Source organism: Lissotriton vulgaris, chromosome 7 (genome assembly GCF_964263255.1).
Source record: "Lissotriton vulgaris chromosome 7, aLisVul1.2, whole genome shotgun sequence".
Classification (NCBI taxonomy): Eukaryota; Metazoa; Chordata; class Amphibia; order Caudata; family Salamandridae; genus Lissotriton; species Lissotriton vulgaris.
The window spans coordinates 1,723,218,814-1,723,239,550 of record NC_141695.1 but is presented as its reverse complement, the minus strand read 5'-3'; the positions used below and the strand labels follow the sequence as shown (position 1 = coordinate 1,723,239,550).

The window sequence follows — 20,737 nt, the reverse complement described above, 5'->3', positions numbered from 1 at the left end:
TACGGCAGATTTGTCCTCTGCTACATGGCCATTTGCTGGTCCTAGTGTTCGGCACTGAAGTCACCTCCCAAGCAGATACCAGCTACTTTGGTAAATTCGTTGTGATGCTTTAGGGTGGCAAAAGATTCAAATAGATTTATAAAATTTCTATTGGTGCCGAGTGGAAGACATTGTTGTAAAAATTAATTAGGTAAGGAGAAACACCGCTTTTATACAGCAAAACCTTAAAATTGTCACTTTTGGTACATAAGGCCGTAACGCTACCACCTGAAGCGATGCATACCCCGATCCGCCCCCTACCCCCCCCCCGATGGTCGACCGAACTTGGGCGTTGGGGCTACAATGTTATGACATTCAAAACCGTTTATATTTATTTATAAAGTTTTATATAGAGCAAACAAGATCCCGAAGGATATCAGAGCACTTTACAAAGAATGGAAGGCAGGACAAAAATCTAAAAACTACATCAAGTAAGCATACGCCACAATAATAGCATAATTCCCAGATATGTGAATCAAGGAGAGTAGTACAAAAAACAGGTATAACGCAGGCTACGATTGGGGGGGGGGTGCGGGGGGGGGGGGGGGACGGGGGATTGGGCACATAATGAGGAAAAGAAGAGCATAGATCCAATATAGACATCAAGTAGGAATACACAACAGGAATAATGGCATGATTCCCAGACAAATGAACCCAGGAGAGTAGCACAATTAACAGGAAGATAGCAGGCTACGAAGGGGGGCACTTGCTACGGTACAGAGGAGCAACATCACATGATGGTACCTGAACAATGGTTGTAGGATCAATGATTTTGAACAAATGATCATAACCCAGTTAAGTTAAAAATGTGTTCATCGGGAATCTTTTGGCTTCCAGTTTGAAAGCAGTCGTTGATGAGATTCTGCGTACTTCTGGTGGAAGAGAGTTCCATATCCTTGGGGCAGCGCTGGAAAAGGCTCAAAGACAAGTTCGATTTTTCCTAAGGATAGGTGGTTTCAGTAGGAGAGTGATAGTGCTTCTTGAGGCTCTCCCACCACAGGATAGATCAAGCTTTTGCGCTAGGTACCTGGGGGTTTTGAAATGCGAGGCTTTGTGCGCCAGAACGGCAAACTTTAACTGAATTCGAGCTTCGTAGGGCAACCATTTGAGAGGCCTAAGGATTGGAGATATGAGCTAATTTCATTTGGTACCTTTGACCAGTCTGGCCGCAGCGTTCAGTGATGCCCTTAGTGGAGCCAGGGTGTATTTGGGATGGCCACAGAGTGTAGCACTGCCATAGTCTAGCCTCGGCAGGACCAATGCTTGTACCACCTGTTTGAAGTCCTTTTAAAGAAGGAATGGCTTGATATTTCGAAGTATCCTCATCAAATGGTTAGCTTGATATGTAGTTCTTAGGTCTCCCAGGTCTCTTGAAACATGAGGATGTCTTGCTGTCTTATCAATTTTAGCCAATCTGGTTGTTGCAACGTGGACTGAAGGCCAGCCACACTCCAGCCCAAGATTCTCAGATCTGAATTGGCTAAAACCTTAGTTGGAGCATGTGGGCCATCGGTCTCAATGACAGGTGGGGGGGAATACAAGCCCATGGACAGTATCAAGAGATTCCAGTGGTGACAATAGTCATTTCTGGGTGTCTAATTCAGACAAGGCCAAAAACATGTGTGGTAGGTAAGGGAGACTCATTCATAGAAGGACCAAAGCTAGGTTTATAAAAATAGCCCGGCGGTAGTGAGCAGATATTGGTGCTGTTAGTTGTGGTCTCATGCGCTCTCAATAGGGATTTCACCATAGGATGGTCTACGAAAATTAATCACAATGCAATCTCCTTCTATGTTCTTAGGAGATGTGCCAACCCACCCGACTGAGTGCCATAATGATCTCATTCATATCGGACATGTGAAACCTCCTATTCTTTGATAGTCAATCCACGCATTTACTGCGCAGTTGGACCCAGGACTCCTTCTGATCCCTCTTAAGAGTTGGTACACCTGCCAGCACCAACACATAAGGACAAGCGGCCGGTGGTAAGCCCAAAACATCTGGGTTTGGCCTCTGGGGATTTCTAATCAAAGTGTCTGATACGTCGCTACTTGGTTTAACCGGCATTAACTCCGATTGTACACCATCTGGTTTATTAATGCAACCTGGAGTAAAATTGGAAGGCACGATTATGACCGATTCATCTGTAGATGATAAACCATTACTACCTGGGAGAAGATGTAGTGCTACATTCACCTTGGGTTGAAAACATTCCTTAACTTGTCTCCAAGTGGTGCATGTATTACTAGCCAGAATGCTAGTGGGGGAATGGGGTGGCAGTAGCAGTAGCAAGTTGGTTATCAATGGGAGAAGTACTAGGGATAACAATGGGCCACAATTTGTACTGTTTCCAACGGTTGACTAGTCTTTTCCATGGATGTGTCCAGGTGATCTAAGTGTTCCAAAAGTGATGTAAGTTTTGTATCAAACAACTTGCTTATACGCTTGGACACAGTATCAGTGACAATATTAACAAAGGAGTCCCCCAAAACCCCCATGGTCAGATGCCCCCTCAGTCTGTGTGCAGATGGAGCGGCACGGGTTCCCATTTAACACTACCTCAGGGATACCGGTACTTGAAGATGGCTGCATCCATGCAGACATACAGGTGCAGGAGAAGCCAGTTCGTTGGGGGTCGTTTTCTTTTGGTGCAAAAGGGCTTCCCACTCTTCCTCTTGCGTTTAACGGCCAGGATTCCCATGGTTGTTGGTGTCTGTACTTGGCTTAGGCTCAACTGTGTCACACTCACTTAGGCTCCCACTAGCCTGCAGGGTTTTATTAGAGCCAATCCTATGGAGCTGTGAGGAATGCAATACAGTAACAGGTCCTGGTTCAGGTGCGGGGTCGGTTGGGGCCCTCTAGGATGGGGACTGTTCAGTAAGCCCTCACTACCCAGAGACAAGCGGTGCTCCATCAATTCAATCTCGCCTGATACAATGTTAACTACCGTTTCAAGCATACTATTAATGCTGCTGGCGATAGGGCGTGCGGATGATGTCCCAATACGCTTTCCCATGAAGAGTGTTCGAGGTCAGTTCTTAGCAGTTATAATTACTTTGATGGTCCCAATGAATTGATGCTGACAAACACTCACCTCCTGCTTCTTGATGGATGTCCCTTATAACTTGAAAGGGGGGTGGCCCTGCCCTGCCTTTTCCTGTCGCAGACGGGCCCGCCCTGGCACACCCGCGTACCGCGCAGTGAGAGCCCCACAGTGCTTTATGCGCCTCCAGCGTTGGAAAGGCTTGTCGGCACCTCCTGGCACATTGTGCTCACTTGTGTGACTCACTTTTGCACCTTCTGCCACCTGCCTGGATCTTGTAGGCAGTTGATCAAGTCGACACGCATATGAATATATAAAAGGCATTCTGCAGAACGCCTCCCAATTTGATTAAGAACTGCCCCTGAACACCTAATGATGCATGATAACAGACCACCTAGCTGGTTAATAGCACTAGGCTATGCAGCCAACTCTCCCCTTTAACGTCATTGTGGTTGGTCACCAACAATCCCGACACTGCTTCTGGTTTGAAGATCATACTTAGGACTTGAATGAACCAAGGAATTATCTTGACTGAGGTGCACATCTGACAATGTTTTAATATATTAGATTACATATAAAATAAGAATATAAAACCACAGCATAACAAGAAACAGACAAACACTCCAAGTTTAGCCCCATGCTAAAAGATTGGTCCAATTCCAACTCAGACAGATCAAAGTAGTTCGATAGGAGCACAGTTAGAGTTCATGTGACAGTTCTCAGTACGTATCACGTCCACTTTTCAGTACTAGGACATAAGTGTTAGCAGTCCGTTGTTTCATGGTGTAGAAATGGCAGTACCTCCTTGAGGGGGTACTGTCATAGGTGGCAGGAACATAGACTTTAGTTTGCCAGACATAGCTGCGATCTCTGGGTCCTGAGACTCATAGGACTTGATCAAACGAGCAAACTTCAAGACGCCTACAAATGGAAAAGAGAAACAGACACAGGAGCCAGTGAGGGTGCTTGGAGGGGGAAATAACAGAGCATTTTCAATTGACCAGGCTACCTCTTGTTCCTTCTGAGAAGCTGCTTCTGGTGTTGCAGAGGCAGAAAACTAAATTCACAAGTACACAATAGGTACAGTACAGGTAATAGGAGTGTTCACAAATAAACAGGTACAACATTGGCAGCAGGGTTGCACGATTTCCCAAAAACACAAAATAAGCACAGTACGAACAGTAGCATGGCATACCCCCCTCACGTACAAGGAAAACCTGATCTGTACTTTTAATTGCTAAACCCAGGCAAATCCAATTCGTACATCTCTCAGAACTTAAAAAAATTACCATTCTAAAACATACTACAATACTGGAAGCATCAGCTTGATACTAAGATTAGGATCAGGCTATATTGTTTGTGGGGAGATAGCTATGACGGAAGAAATGTTGGTAATGAGGGTTTTTTAGTTTTTATTTCCACAATCTATGTTTAGACATGGAGGGGCCACTCAAGCTTCCCACAAGAACGCCTTTCTTGCTCAGTAACCTAGACGTTGCAGCCAATCCTCATGGTGCCCGCCAACAGACAGTGCCTCTTCCAATCACCTACCTGCACCCGGTGTAAACCCTTCTGTACAGGTCACGGTCTACATGACTTAAAGTGAGTCCATTAACCCTTCTGTACATTAGTTAAAATACAGCTACTTCGTTTCTGACCACAGAAACACATCTTCTTCCTCAACAGTCTTCCAGTGCCTTGGTTCAGATACATTTCTAACCTATATTATGATTTGGGCTCCCGGTTTTATGGTATTTATTTTTTTAACATTTCAGTCTGTATTTTTCCATATTTCTTTTTTGGCCATCTTATTGGTATTTATCCATATCTATTTTGTGCTTTGAGAATAAACAAGTCATAAAAAGGTATATTTCCACATTTACTTAACTAAAAAACTTGCAGCCATATTTTGCTGGTTGTCTCGTTTTAACAAATTTTCCAGCCAAATATAGTGAAGTATTACACCTACTGGTAAATATAACCATTATAATACAAATATATATTTACATAGGCAGGTATTTAGGGAAATTTCAACCTGTTTTTTAACTTCCCATGCGGTCTATCTGCTCAGCTGTTATGCTGGAAATCACGAAAGAAAGCATGGAGAGTCACCAACAAGAAGCACAATTGTTTGTATTTTTCCGCTTTTAAAAATAAATGTAGACAGGAAACATATTGTTTTCTGTCTGTATTTATCTGTTAACATCAGTAAAAACGGGAAACTGGCAGCCTTAATTATGATCTTGAACAAACCTCTTCATCCCTTTGTGTCTCAATCAACAAAGGGGTTTGTGTGAACTTGGTAGAGTCCCTTCTCTTCCTAGCTCTGACCATGTGATCTCAGAGACGTCCCTTCATCTCAGTCTGACCACAACTTTACAGCACACTCTTGGTGTGACTTCACGTAATTCTCTTCCCTGCCACGTCGCAGTCCAACAGCAGTTCTGCAACTAACTGACAGATGTTAGTCACAGGCCTCAGTCTAACCCCAGCTCCAACAACGACTACTGGTGCGACTTGAAATAGGTCTCTTCACCATCTCATGTCTTGCCTTAGCACTGATCTGCAGCAGACTCTGTGCGTTACACAAGACATTTCTTTAGATTCACGTATATTAGATTAACCCAGCTCTAGGTCTGACCTCCGACTCTGGGCCAACTGCATGACCCTCAATTTCTCTCAATCACTTACCTTCACCATCATTGGTGAAGCCATAGGCCTTGATGACCTCTTGCTGGATCTGCGTAGCTACAGGAAGCACAAACTGAAGCATCTTCCCCATGTCATTGCAAGCATTGTCACAGGCCTCGTCCATGCGCAGGGTGTTCTCCGGGGAACTGAATGTCTTCATCACCTCCACAAAGACCACTGCAAAGCGGACTCAAAAAGATGAAGTTCAAACGAAGGAAAGGTCTGAAGATCATGCAGAGTCGGTACGTAAAGAGCAGGCAGGGAAGAGGCAGAGTGAAATGTCTGGGAGTCCTTATCTGCAAAATATCAAAACTGAATGGCATCAAATGACACAGTCTACACAGGTTGAAGACATTACAGATTGGCTTTAGCAGAGCCTGATATATCACTGGGGAACTTTAACAGATCTAGGATACATCGACGAGCAGATCAGATTTTAACAGAGCTCTGTAACACAGTCCTTTAAAAGGGTCCAATCGTCTCACAGTAAAGTTTTAAAAGTTATAACTATTGCATTTAAGTTTATCTGTGGTACTTGTCTGCACCTGGCAGTCAGCTCCTCTCTGCATAGCCTCCGTCCAGGACATAACTGCCCCAAACCATTGCTTTCTTGCTGTCCGATACACATATCGCACACCTTCAAAGCAAGTGACCCCCATCAACCGAGAGTCCACCTATGCAAATTTGAAGTACAGCCACCAGACATAAGTAATATATGGTCCCTTAACAATCGTAATCCTCCTCTTCCCCAGCTGTTGTCCACTTGCCATGGTAGTTGACCTCCACTTGGGAATTTTAAACAACTTGCTTCAATTCAGATCAACCTCTTCCAGACTCCTCCACTCCTTCATTACACTGGCATATGCACAATATGGATTCACCTCAAATATTCTGCCAACAACACAGCTTTCAAGAATGTGCAATACATCTTCACTCATTCAACCCACTTAGCTCACAACTGCTGTAGAGTTGGCTTCCTCTCTAACAGATGAATCAATACCATACCTGTCCCCGGCTCCTTAGTCGCCAAAGGGAAAACAGACCAATCACTGGTATTACACCGTTCTAGCCCCACATCATTGTACTTCACTTCCCAGCCAGTAACTGGATTGTTATTCAAAGAAGTTGACAGCATCTCGGCATCATCACCACCCCACCAACCCTCTTGGCAACTTAGAAGTCCTAAACAAAAAACTGAAACATTGTCCTCTAATTCACTCACACATGCACTAGTCTACCCAACAACCAGTCAATTCCTGACCATGTTCTGGTCACAAAAATTAATACGCTCACCACCCCCTCATTTGACTCAACTGACACCTACAAAGAAAAGCACTCTGTTGAATCTATCCCTCCATTCCTTGGCTAAAGTACAAGAGTACTTCAGCAACACTCTTCAGTCCTATTCATAACTTTCACCAATTATCTCATTCTTCTGCTCTATCCGCTCATGTTTTTGCTTCAACACTCCAGCCACTCTGCTCAATTCCCTTTCACCTGCTATTTTCTCATGACTTGCTTTCATAACTTACTACTCAATCTTTCCAAAGCCCAAATAAGTCCCTACTACCGAAACATCTCTGCAACTCTTCACTCCTTTCCTGGCTCTTCTTTTCACCCTACTTTCTCGTTCTGAACTCTGGTAATTTTGATATTTCGAGCACACCTCCAGATAAATTACTTATTCAATAGATCGCAGTTTACAGAGTTTTTCTGTTCTCTGTATGACTTCTTGATCTCCATAGTTTAACGTTAAAGAGTACTGTGACCTAGCTATGCAATCATACTATATTAAAACATGAAAATCCACATACTTGTCTGGAAATGGTGAAAATTCAGCAATCCGACCCATCTTTGTGAAGCGCTCCCTGATGTAGAATCTATGACCTTCATCACTTCTGAATAGACTGCTCTCCTGCCAACGATCATCCTGCACCATTAGTTCCCTATATGCTCTTCAAGGCAGCACAACAATCCAACATATCAATCGAACCTCTCCACTGACGACTCATAAGGTAATTTGTAATTTTGTAATTTGTAACTGGGTTTTGTATCGCGCCAACTCACCGACAGGTCTCAAAGCGCTTCTGACCCGGTACAGCAACAAGAAACAAGATGAAAGTATAGAAATGTCTAGAGATGGCGACCTAACTACAGGGATGTAAACGCGTCTTTGAAGAGTAAAGTCTTCAGGGATTTCCTAAAGCGGAGAAGGTTGGATTCTCTACGGAGCGCCTCCGGTAGCTTGTTCCAGATGATAGGAGCCTGAACTGAGAAGGATCTGCCTCCTTTTGTTGCCAGTTTAAAGCGTGGGCAGGATAGCAAAAAGGAGCCGGAAGATCGCAAGGCGCGCTTAGGTTCATATATTTCAAGCCTATCTTTTATATAGGCTGGCGCCTGTCCATGGATTGCTTTGTGGCAGATGCACAAACGCTTGAATTCGACTCTTTGTATTATAGGAAGCCAATGTAGCCTATAAAGCAAGGGGGAGGCGTGAGTCCGCCTCGGAACTCCAAATATCAGACGAGCTGCGTCATTCAAGATGACCTGAAGACGGTTAGTGGAGTTTTTTGGGAGGCCTAGGTATAACGCGTTACCGTAGTCGATTCTAGACACTATTGTGGCTGAAACAATGGTTCGAAGCAAGGTGCTCATTTAACAAGCTTCTTGCTGTTCCCCAACTATCTTATGCTCACTCTCCACTCAAATCGCACAAGCGCTCCCTTCGCCCACCCTCTTTCGCAGACCTGTTTTCAATACTTAACATGCCAACCTTAGATCATCTCATCCTACAAACTATTCAATTCTATCCTGCAGTTTTTGTATAGCGCATGGCAATTCTGAGGCCTCCCAACACTGCAACAGACACCGTAGAACATCAAGAGCTGTAAAAGGAATAATTACCTGAACAGCCAGGTCTACAAGGCAGTGCGGAAGAGAAGTTAATGCTTCAAAAGGTGCAGTTTGAGAGGTAGGGAACTCCAGAGTTTAAAACTAGTCCACCATCCTATCCTTAAACCAATGTCCTACACAAATCTACTGCACTGCCGTAGCCTCTCCAACAGACCCCTCATCTTTATTCAAGTATATCCTGCCTCTCAAAAATGGGTTCTAACGTTCAGCCTGGTTGGGTTTCTCTCCAAACATGGCCTGACTTGTTCAAATGTTCACCTCTACATGGACAACATGCAAATCTCGCTCTGCTTTCCATCATTCTCTAACACCCATGCTCCTGTCACAGGCTGCCTCACAGTTATTAGTTATGATCATATTTTTTAAGTTAGTGTGGAATGCTTACTTTTGATGTTTATGGTATTTTTTTCCGTAACTTCCCAGTTTGTTTGGGGTATGTCCACGGTCGCCGCAGCTTTCACACTTTTAGGGTCAGGCCTATAGTATAGTTGACCTAGCCTGGGATGTAAGAGCAGTGGGCACGATTTTTCCTGAAAGCATGATCTATGGAGGCGCTTTAGTGTTTCATTTGTATTACCAGAAATGTGTGACTAAAGTGTTTTCATTGCTTTTAGGAATGGGGGATAGACCAACGACTGAAAATAGGTAAATATGACCTTGTGAACATTCCTTTCTTAAATACTGCTCACTGCCTGAACAATGCTTAAAAAAAGGAACATTCTCGACATAGCAAGCTAGACATTTTCAAAACATAATAGAGCCATGCAGTTTGAACCTAGGAGCTAAGGCGAATCCAGTGCATTACTCGAAAAAAGAAAAAAGTTGCATATCTATGACGTCTTTAAAACGTCAGTCTAACTTGCAGTAATACAGCGTGTATATTGACATTATTAAATAGCAGCATGCTCCACCTTGTATTGGAACGCATATCTGTAACAACTAGATGAAATTCAACGGATGCAAGGATAGCGGAAGCTGTAAAGAATGTTAACTAATGAAAAGTGGCCGGGAAATGAAGCAGGGGGCGGGGGAGCGGATCCTTTTGAACTGAAGCTCACAGCCGTGAAAGTAATTAGGGGGGAGGAGAAGTGAGGCCAAGCGCGCACTGCCGACGCTGGGGAAGCAACAGATGCCTGTGGAAGGGAGGCTGATGGCTTTGATGTGTACGCGCTTTCCGCACGAGTGCACCACACGAACTGTAGGAAATACGCGATGGTTTCAGACCTTGGTTTGGCCTCTATACTCTCGTCCTATTATCCCTTGCGGGATTAATAGGCGAGACCTAAAAACAAAGCAAATGAAACCAATTTTGGGAAAATATACTCTTACATTATAAACCTCCGTTATCTAAAGCAATCACTGCAGATTTCTGTGTATGACCAGAGAGTCGCCGATTTGAATCCTGGTTTTCACAGTGGGAAATAGTAACTAGTGTATTTATAGAGCTACACGTTCCATGCCTGTGGTAAAAAGCACTCTGGCATCAGATAAAACATATATTAGCTCCTCGGCTGCTTTTATGTGTGTTGCTTAACCAGTTGCATAGGGTCCAGCATCATGAGAGGACTATTAAAGCCAGGGTCACTGGAATTATACAGCAGGGGAGGACCAAATCATGTGGCAGGGTTGACTAAATTATGTGGCAAGAAAAGGAAAATTATGTGGGTTTATACAGAACATTTTGTCATACATCTACTTTGTCACTTTGTCATTTTTACACTTGGTAAAAACTATCTGGGTATTGGTTTCACCTCATTAATGCTGGTTTAATACCCAAATATAGCAAAAAGCAAAAGAAAGGTGACGAGTCAAGCTTTGCGAAGGGCGTTTTATAGAGATATGAGAGCACCTTTACTGCAAAAAGGTGGGGGCAGCACGTTGGAGCTCATTATTTCTAAAAGGGGGGAGTTGTGTCCTAATGGCAAGAGCTTCCTACTTTGGAACCTAGATCAGGTCCTCCTGTCAGCTCAACTCAAATCACTTAACAGTCCAGTGCCTAAAATAAAAATATATATATAATAAATTAATATGAAATTGTGTTTGTGTAATGTAAAGGGTGCTTATTTAAAGTTTCCCAATGCGCTTGGGCAGAGTCCTCCCTACATAAAACCAAAAAAAAAGGGATGGATAACCTGTTGCAAGATTGGAGTGATAGCCATGGTGGGTAAGTTGTGAAAGAGGCAGAGGAGGTAGAGGGCTACTTAGGGCCTCAGCTATCATTAGAGCAGAAAGTGCAATTCCATTGGGGCCCAGGAGTGCGAGGGGCTCACAAGAACCAAATTATGGAGAGAACAGTTTTTTTGTCAATTTCTGTTATTGTTAGATGATTTTCCCCATCATATGTTTCACATTTACTGTGGATTATGAGCTACAAAAAAGTATCCATGATATGATCTCAAAAGCTCTGCCTTTGCGCTCAGCCCTGTCTCTCCTGTTTCCCGATCTTCGGAATAAAGTTCTGCAGGGGTCCCCGACTTCAAAACATTTTGCTTTGGGGGGCTCCGTGCAAAAAAGTTTGAAGACCACTGCCCTAGTGTATGACAGTGAGGCCTCACGACGGGAGATGCTGCTACTGCGGGCCAGAGATTTCACTCCCCTTGGAACAGGAGGTGATGGGGGCAATAAACAGGGTTTTGCTCCCTCCCTCCTCGCAGTGGATGGCTGGCCTGACTCCAACTCATGCTGGCCAGGCAAGACATCCTCACTGCTCTACCAACCTCCCATCTCAAACTCAGAATTTAACCAGAAACCAACCCCCACCTTACCTGTCTCTTTGAGATGTGGCATTTAATGTATAGGCTTTGTCAGCAGATGCCCTTGGCAGCGAGTTTCCTGGGCCCTAGTGCCACCGCAGTGCAACTTTTAAGTTACCTCAGTCAAAGGAGGGCCACCACAGAAACTGTTCTGGTTTTTCTGAGAGACCAAATGTTTGATCATGTACTCCTTCCTTGGAAAAATAATAAAGCCCTTTCAATCAAAACCAGCAAAACTGAAAATGTTTACGACATAGTTTATTTGTTCAGACAGCACAGTCATTAACTGCTGCCTGCTGGGGTGTATTGATATAACCAGGGCCACTGGAATTATGCACCATTAGGGAGGGAGCCTGGCTGCTTGCATCCTGGGCAGGAGCTAAGACGACGTGGGACCTGGTAAGCTACATTAAAAAATATATATTATTATATTACCCCCCCCCCCTTGAAACCCCCCCTGCCCTCTCTCCCTCCACGAGTCATGCCAGCAGTGACTAACTCAGTGGCCGACCGAAGGCACCATTGGCCCACCCAAATAAAAATTCCTGGAGATGGGCCTGTGTATAAACAGGATATCTTTATTGTAGCTTAGTTCCAGGATAGATGAGTAGAAGAAGGTAATGTGTAGCACCACCAGGAGCAGCCTCCCTGCTGCTCAGCCTGCATGAACAGTAGAGTAGAGACCAGAACTACTTTATGACACCATCCATGAAGGCCAGCGCTTGAGCGCCCCATATAGAAGCACGAAACAAATGCTGCAATAAAATACAATGACCCATGACATTTCAAGTGGGCCACTGTAGTGTTCAAGAACACAGAGATGGAAAGAGTGTTCAATAAGTATTTATTTAATCACAAGGTAATACAGTCCTATTACGTTATAGTATACAACAGCCACACCGAAAGAGAAAGGGGCGGATTTTCCTGCTACCTCATTCATTCAGATTTCAAGAAAAGATCTCATTAAGGTGAGAATATTCTGGAAAACTTGCGAACTTATAATTAATGTTGGACAGTTTTAAATGCGGCAGCAGTAGCGAGCCCTAGACCTACCCCTGTGTGCCTTACACCCACCCAGACCTACCTTTCGCCTGCTCCACGGTCAGCGACACCGTCTGCGCCGAGCCCGTGGATGTCATCTGCCTCTGCAGGCTGGACATGCTGCTGCCTTGGTGGGACCCCGCTCTAGAGAACAGACCCTCTCTCTTCGGTAACACACGCGCGGGGGTCTCTCTCGGTTTCTCCCCCTCGGCCTTATTTTCAATGTCACAGTTGTATCGTTTGACGTTTCTCCCCCTCGCGGATGGTATGCCCCAACGGTCGTTATTCAGTGTATTGCTGTCGGTTGTGTACACCTCTCTGCAGAGCCCACTACTTTCGTTTTCTCTGATTGGCTGTTCTCCCGCTGCCAACGATCGGCGCCGCAGGGTTCAGACAGGGGCGGCCTGTGCGTGAGGAGCCGTCCCTCACACTGCCCCCTGCAGGCTGGAATTCCTCTGCCATTTAAGGGTGCGTCGCGCAAACACACTCAGAAGCTTCCAGTTCCCTGGCATTTCATCGTGCAACTATTATTATTGCATACTACTTCACAAAAAATAGAAAATTTGAGTAGGAGGGTAATATCTCCTCTTTGGAAAAACTGTAATTTCTTACAACGGAAATATTTCTCAGTAAAGGAGACCATAGCTGCCAATGTTTCAGACTGGTTATGTGTGAAATTTTCTGAATTTCATTGTAATTATGAGTGACATTCAACGACTATGAGTGACACTTTTGCTTGAGGAAAATCAAGCAAAAAAGATGAGGGAAACATATAAATAACAGAAATTACACCCAGCTGCCAAGCTTTAAGATTGTTTATGTGTTATGTTTCCAATGAATAATTGCATTTATGAGTGAAATTGTTATTCCAAATGTGTGACACCTTGAGTAACAGTTTCTCACAAATGTAACAGAGGAATAAAGTCCATGTAAAGAGATAAATATCTGTAACTACCCACTTCTGAGCAGTGAGACTTACAAAAGACCTAGAAAATGCTGTAAATTCCCTGTAATGGAAGGCCACTAACGGATTTTGCATTTCTAACGTGATTTTTACTGTAATGAATCCAGAATTACTCACTATATAGCTGAGACTTTAAACTTTTTCAAATGGCTAGATCTTTGGTGCAGGCAGCAGCCTCTCGTTAGCCAGACATACCTCAGGCAGGCCTCGAATGTGACTCTTTGGGGGCTGGATTGTCCCTTAAGCTAATGGTGCCTGCTGCACCAGCTGTCATCACAGAGCTCGAGTCAAGCCTCCAGAACAGTAGATGGTGGCATGTTGCTTTGATGATTTTGTTACTCAGACGCCAGATCCCAGAAGCATTGCATCTATAGAGTTGTGTGCTTTGTAAGAACCAAAATGGTCCTTTAAGGGATTGGTTATGCTTGCTTGACCTACAGATTGGAGAATTAAAGTCTCTGTTAAATTGTGCCTCTTAACTTTCCTCCCTGATCAGGTAGTTTTGCAGCCTGTCACTGTTTGCAGTCGAGGTTTCTTTTCAATTTAATTTAATGTTGGGAATTAAATGTGAATCTGGGCCTATGTAATGTAACTAGTGCTTTAGATTGAGGTGACGCTATATAAAATTGTAAAAGGAAAACATGTCACCCAGAAAACGTTTTGTTCCAATTCATCTGCACTGGGCTGAGCGCTGATAAGAGTGTGTGTGTCTAAAATCACAGGGCTGATACACTTCAGAGGAGTAAAGCGCAGAGTGCTTGCTGGACCGGGATAAAGCTCTATGTTACTGAAAAGAGAAGCACACAAAAAAACTTCGCTGGGCCCAGGCCGGTTTCTATTGCAACTGGTCACCTCTCTATGACCTGGGCCCAGATCATGCTTCAATATGTAAGCCGTCTGTCACCCTGTTAAGAAGCAAATAAGTACCAATACAGTTTGATAGCAGTAAACCACTTTCATATTTTGCTATTTGAGGAATTAAATTAATTTATTGGTGCACTCACCTGACACTGTGCCGGATGGTGCCAGGCAACTGACCTGCCTTTAGACTGTCACAGGAGTGCTGTGCATGTCTTGGCCCGGCCAGTGCTGTTCAGGACTCAGACATTGTGGTTGTAAGTAAGTGGCAGTACCACGGACAAACATATCCTGTTTTGCCGTCTGGAGTCCAGGGCCTCTCTGTCCCACGTGCACCTGGGCTGATTTTCCCAAACAGGATGCGAGAGGCCCCAGCACACATCTCTTCAGCTGCCAACGAAATCATCAGGATGTTAAATGCCTTCTCTCCTGACTGACTTCAGCAGCTCGTACTCAACGGTAGAAGAACGGAGACTCCCCAATGCCTCAGATCACACAGTAAGAGGAACAGCACCTTTGGGAGAGGTGGCGGGGGCCGTCAGAGCTCTGTTTACGGCACTTGCAAAGTGTTGGGCAGGATGTGAGGTAATCGCGCCAGGCGCCGCACTGCTATTCGCAGCGGCAGCCAGTTAACGCACAACAGGCCTCGGGGTCCCGATAATTTTAATTGGACAAGGGTGAGTCTTGATGAACACTGCCAATCATGACACGGGTGGGATGGGCATTGGCAGCAGTAAGGAGCAGAAGAGGTCAATTACCTGGGGTTTCAGGGGACTGCAAAATTGAATGTGTTTATGAGTCTTTTGTATGAGAACTCGCATTATTTTCACCCAGCTAAATAGTCCTCGACTTCCTCAATTCGAAACAAATAGATAGCTAAATTGGTCTTTCTAGAATGACGATTCTCCAATTAATATGAAGAGAGAATCTTGATTTCATTAAAGACCTACGGAGGCTAACATTATGCAAATACTTTTATTTGCTGCCAAAACATGCAGCCCTTTAAAGAATGTCATTACATCACAATAAATAAAACTTTAACAACATAACAACTAGGTTGAGCAGGCTCCTATCTTCCTCGTGGGCTAAGATGACACAGGAGTACAGTGAAGAAATTTCAGCAATATAGTTATTCCTTAAGATTGTTATCTGAGAAGGAACAAGAAAACACAATATAGTGAAAAAGGCAACAGACAATAATCAAATTTTCAGATATAATAAGAAAACATTTGACATCAATCAACCCAAACCTCTCAGGGAGAGGAGGGTGGGATAATGTTAGCCTCCGTATGTCTTGTAATGAAATCAAAATTCTCTCTTCATATTTTGAAGAATCGTCATTTCATTACAAGACCGGAGGCTACCATTATGCATGTTTAAAGCCATGCAAAGCTGCACCGCTAACATGTTCTATCGGTCTCAAGTAGAACTTCGAGAAGGTACTTGCATTAGACCAATCTGCAGCTTTAAGTATTTCGGGCAGAGAACCTCCAGCCCAAAAGACTTTGCTAGCCATTGCACCTCTAGAAGAGCGAGCACCAAACCTAGATAGATCCACACCTGCCTCATGCATAATCAGACGGATCCATCTCGCTAAAGTTGCTGATGACACTGGCCTAAAAGGTCCGCCATAAGATAAAAGAAGTTGATCACAGTCAGCAGGTCTAAAAACTGAAATCTTATTTTCATAACACTTCATGCAATTAACAACACATAATTTTTCACATTCATGAAAGAAGGGATAGAAGATACATTCTGACATCGTTTTCGTTCTCTTCCAGATATTGAAATGAACACCTTCAGAAGAATAACATTTGTAGGAAAGCTCAAGAGCTTTAATATCAGATACCCTCCTGAAGGATATTAAACACAATAGGGTTGCTAATTTCATTGAAATTATTTTAAGGGAAAGTAACTGATTGACAGGCCAGGACATGAAAAGATTAAAGATAAGATTAACGTCCCAAAGGGATTCATAGCAAGCCCTAGGAGGTCTCCTCAGTCTAATACCCTTCATGACCCTTTTGATTAGTGGATTACTTCCGATAGCAAGGTTATTAATCAAACAATGACCTGAAAAGATAGCTGATCTGTAGCAGTTGATGGTTCTAAAAGAAAGACCTGACTCAAACAGATGTGCGAGGTAATTAGCTACATAATGTAAAGGACATTGAACGGAATCCAAATCCCTTTCAAGGCACCAACCAGACCATTTCTTCCATACTCCTCTGTATCTCTTTCTGGTCCCAGGGGCCCATGATTCTTTCAGTAAGCTTTTAGCTTCTCCCGAAAGCTCAGAATATCTCCCTGAATCCCTGATATCCTCCAGACAAGAAGGTTCATTTTCCCCTCCAAGACTAAAGGATGTTCTTCTCCGTCTGGGCCTTGTAGTAGGCCCGAACATGATGGGATCAACCATGGGAAGTCTACCGCCAATTCCATTACACCGGGGAACCATACTTGGGATTTCCAGAACGGAGTCACCAGAATTATGTTGCATGATTCGAGTCTCACTTTCCATAATAATCTCTGAATCATTGAGAAAGGAGGGAAGGCGTAGCCCTTCGTCCCTTCCCAAGGTTGGAGAAAGGCATCTACTCCTGACGCATTCAGGTCTGGCTGAAGTATTTCAGGACCTGGTTCGTCAATCAGCTGGCAAACAAATCTATCAGAATTGGACCCCAAAACTCCCTGAATTAGATGAAAGAATTTGGGATTCAACATCCAATCGCTGGAATTGTGAAGAAAACGCGAATTCCTGTCTCCTCTCAGATTTAACGAACCAGGAATATAATCTGCTCTGAGGGTGATTTTGTGTTCCCAACAGAAATACCATATTTTCTTTGCGATATCCGAGAGATTTTTGGATTTCACGCCTCCCAATCGATTTATGTAAGAGACAGCTGAGAAATTGTCCAGACGGATTAAAGTATTGGAGTTCTTCAGAACTTCTCTGAACCTCATAAGGGCATTCAAGGCTGCCAACATTTCTAAAGAGTTTATGTGGAGGGACTGTTCTAAAGAGGACCACCTCCCCCCGGTTTCTAAGTTGTTCAGACGAGCACCCCAACCACGGTTGCTCGCATCTGATTCCAGGATAAAATCTGATAGATTTCCAAATATAGCTTCCCATTCCAAGCTTGGAGGTTGTTTAACCACCAATGCAGATCCTCCTGGGCGTCTTCTGAAAGGGGAAGGGAATCTCCGTACCAGAGACCCTTCCTCAGGCCTTGAGCTTTTAATCTTTTCAAGCCCCTGTAATGAAGTGGGCCCGGAGAAATTGCCTGTATAGAGGATGAAAGGAGATCCCAAACCCTGGCTAGGTCTTTCAGACGGATAACATCTTTTGAAAGAACGTGGGAAACGTGTTTCTTGATTTTGGTAACCTTTTGGTGGGGAAGGATCAGGTTGGATAGAATAGTATTGACTTTGAAACCCAAGAATTCTATTTCTTGAGTTGGGGTTAAAATAGATTTTTCCAAATTTATGATAAAACCCAAGTCTCGAAGGAGGTTCATAGTGATATCCAAGTGTTCCAAAATTTCTGTCTTGTCTTGAGACATGATGAGGATATCGTCTAAATAAATTATAAGACGAATCCCCCTTTCCCTTAGGTAACTGACCACCGGACGAAGAACCTTGGTGAAACACCAAGGGGCTGAAGACAGGCCGAAGGGAAGACATTGGAACTGATAGAGTGTTCCTTTCCAAGTAAACCGGAGGTATCTGCGACATTCCTCGTGCATGGGTATGGTGAAATAGGCATCTTTCAGATCCAATTTCACTAGCCTGTCTTTGGTTTGAAGAATGTCCCTCAAACGATAGATACCCTCCATCTTGAAATGTCTGTAGATTAGAATTTTTTTCTAAGTTTTTCAAATTTATAACTGGTCGCCAACCCTTGTCTTTCTTTTTGACCAGAAAGATAGAACTTAGAAAGCTTTTCCGTAATTCCGAAAGTGAAATTTTTATAATAGCTCCCTTTTCTAACATTTGGGAGATCTCTGTCTCTATTCATTTAGAATTTTCCTTGTCTAGACTGAGCTCTTTGGAAGCTCTTTCCTGCAGGGGTTCTTCCCAAAATTCTATTTTGAATCCCACAACAGTCTCCAAAACCTATGGATCTTGAGTGACTCGAAGCCAATTCTTTTCGAAGTGTCTCAATCTTCCTGCGCTCTTCAGCGCTCAAGCTTAAGCGCTGAAGAGCACAGCAGAGGTCAGTGGGGAGCATGAAAGGTACACAGTTTCTTTCAAGAGGCAGCGATACTGCCAGTGGTCTGTTTTACAGTGACCGTAGCACCCAACAAAGCTCAAGCTCCCTTGATTTACCGTCGGTAAAGAGATGGAAGTTGATGTCATATGATGTGGTCAGTGCTGCGGCGGGAATCAGCCAGCACTCTGCAGCCTTCAGTTTTGCAAAACAGAGCAGCATCCGATGTCAATTACTGAGTCTGCGGGGAGCGACAGCTGTCAGTGTGCACTCAGCAGAGCAGCCTCTCCCCCCTCCCGCGCACACAGGTCAGAGGACCCACCACCAGCCAGGCAGCACGCACTATCAGCACCCTGGCTTTAATTTAGCCACTTTCAGCGCCGCCGCGCGTCAGCAGAGAGTCAGGGGCAAATGCGTGACAATGCATTTCAGCGCGGTGATGCGGAACACCACACTGAAATGCGTTAGTGTCACGCCTGATGCGTGACTCTTGGCAGGACTGGGAGACCGCTACATACCAAAAACTACGGTTTCTGAGGTGTAATTCGTTGTCTCATACTGAAATGGCCAAATAAATAGTAACCGTGCGACGGATCCTTACAAGATGGTCACCAGGTTCCCTCTGCTTCGGAGACAGCAGAGGGAATCTATCTCTATCATATACAATCATAAACATAGGATGGGCTAAGAAATGTTATGTTATAATGACTTATAGAGAACATGGCTACCTTGTCAGGTTTTCCGGCGCTAGATTCCTCACAAACAAAGTGACTAACCTAATCTGCCCAGCCCGCCTGATGAGACAAACTGCACAGTGGCCAACCCAATCTGTGCTACCATTCATGTGGGGATTATCCCCCTTAAATACCATGTACCACCAGTCCATAACTTTACACATGCCTTTTTAGGGGCGGAGCGTTGCAAGGCCAGCCCCCGGTTGCTCAGGCTTACACCTGCCCAAAGGACTATCAGGGCGCCCATCTTTTCACCCAGGGTCCTGCTGTAAAGACTCATGGGGTTTGGCATAAGGCACCCCTCTGTGCTCCTGAAAGGGTACCCCCCTTTGCACTAATCAGCCTCTGGATCGCCCTGTAATTCCACCAATGCCCAGGATGTGGCCGCCGTGATATCCTGGCCCCCCCCACCGTGGCATGTTCCATAACCCCCTGCAACCTGCTGCTAGTCCTTCTACGTAGACCTTTTCCTTCTCCACTTCTGATAGGTGTGCCCCATCCCTTTCGTGGTACCATGTGGTGTTACAGGAAAGAGGCCACGCCTAATTACCCAGCCCTTATTTTATATTGAATTTGAGTTGAATTATTCCCTTCTGCTTTGTGAGCTTGTACATGGTTTTATTTTCCTTTCTGTAGGAATGTGATGGCCTCCCCGGAAGGGGGATCTACAGTTCCCTTCTTTAACTACAGCTTTATTTACCCTTCCACTTATTGCAGTCACCATAACCTCCTGAAACCTGCAGTTAGCAGTCCTTCTAGCTGGACTATTTCCCTATCTACCTCTGATAGGTATGCCCCGTCCCTATCGGGGTACTGTGTGGTGTTTGCACAAAATAGGCCACGCCTACTTTACCAAGCCCTTCTTATTTGATTTGTATTTGAGTTGAACTAAGTCCTCCTGCTTGGTGGGCTTGTACATGGCTTTATTACCCTTCTGTATGACTGTTCGATGGCCTCCACGGAAGTTGGGGACTACTGTTCTCCTCTTTACCACAGATTTGTTTACACTTCATGTTATTGCTTGGGGCCAGCCAATACCCTTATCTCTTCCCACTGACCTCCAATTGTATCGGAGCGCAGTGCCAACAGGAAATAGGACCCCAAGAGCATTTCAATTACTGCTCTTTTCGTAATCACATTTCTGTGTGATATAATCCATGGTGCACCATGTGCAAGATTTTGCATTGACATTTGGGGGTTGACCCTTGTTCACCCCCTCCCTACTTGGCGAGTCCCAACTTTAAGGGTTCTGATAACCATCTGCTGCACAGCGAGTGAATTATGGACCCGTGGGGAAGGTCATTGGGTGGGGACAGAATACAGTCTTGTGACCGATGGTACCCCCCACCCCGCCTGAACTAGCCCTTAGCATGGCCCTCTCACTCATCGGAAACATATGATATGTATCGAATTTGAGCTTTGTCATGCCTTCTGAGGACGCCAGGTGGATCTCCCCACCTAAACCAAGACAAAGGTGGATCTGACACAGCG

The 20,737-nt window shown here is 44.5% G+C and overlaps 1 protein-coding gene across 1 annotated transcript; it reads right to left on the bottom strand.

Annotated features, from left to right (window-relative positions):
* Positions 1-3,614: 3,614 nt before the first annotated feature.
* LOC147706438 (protein C10-like) lies at positions 3,615-12,825 on the bottom strand. The gene is made up of 3 exons (XM_086932942.1): positions 12,524-12,825; positions 5,774-5,950; positions 3,615-4,003 (listed from the first exon to the last, which is right to left on the bottom strand). Exons 1-3 carry the CDS (start codon positions 12,597-12,599, stop codon positions 3,861-3,863), a joined length of 396 nt encoding a protein of 131 aa, XP_086789068.1. The 5' UTR covers positions 12,600-12,825; the 3' UTR covers positions 3,615-3,860.
* Positions 12,826-20,737: the final 7,912 nt, after the last annotated feature.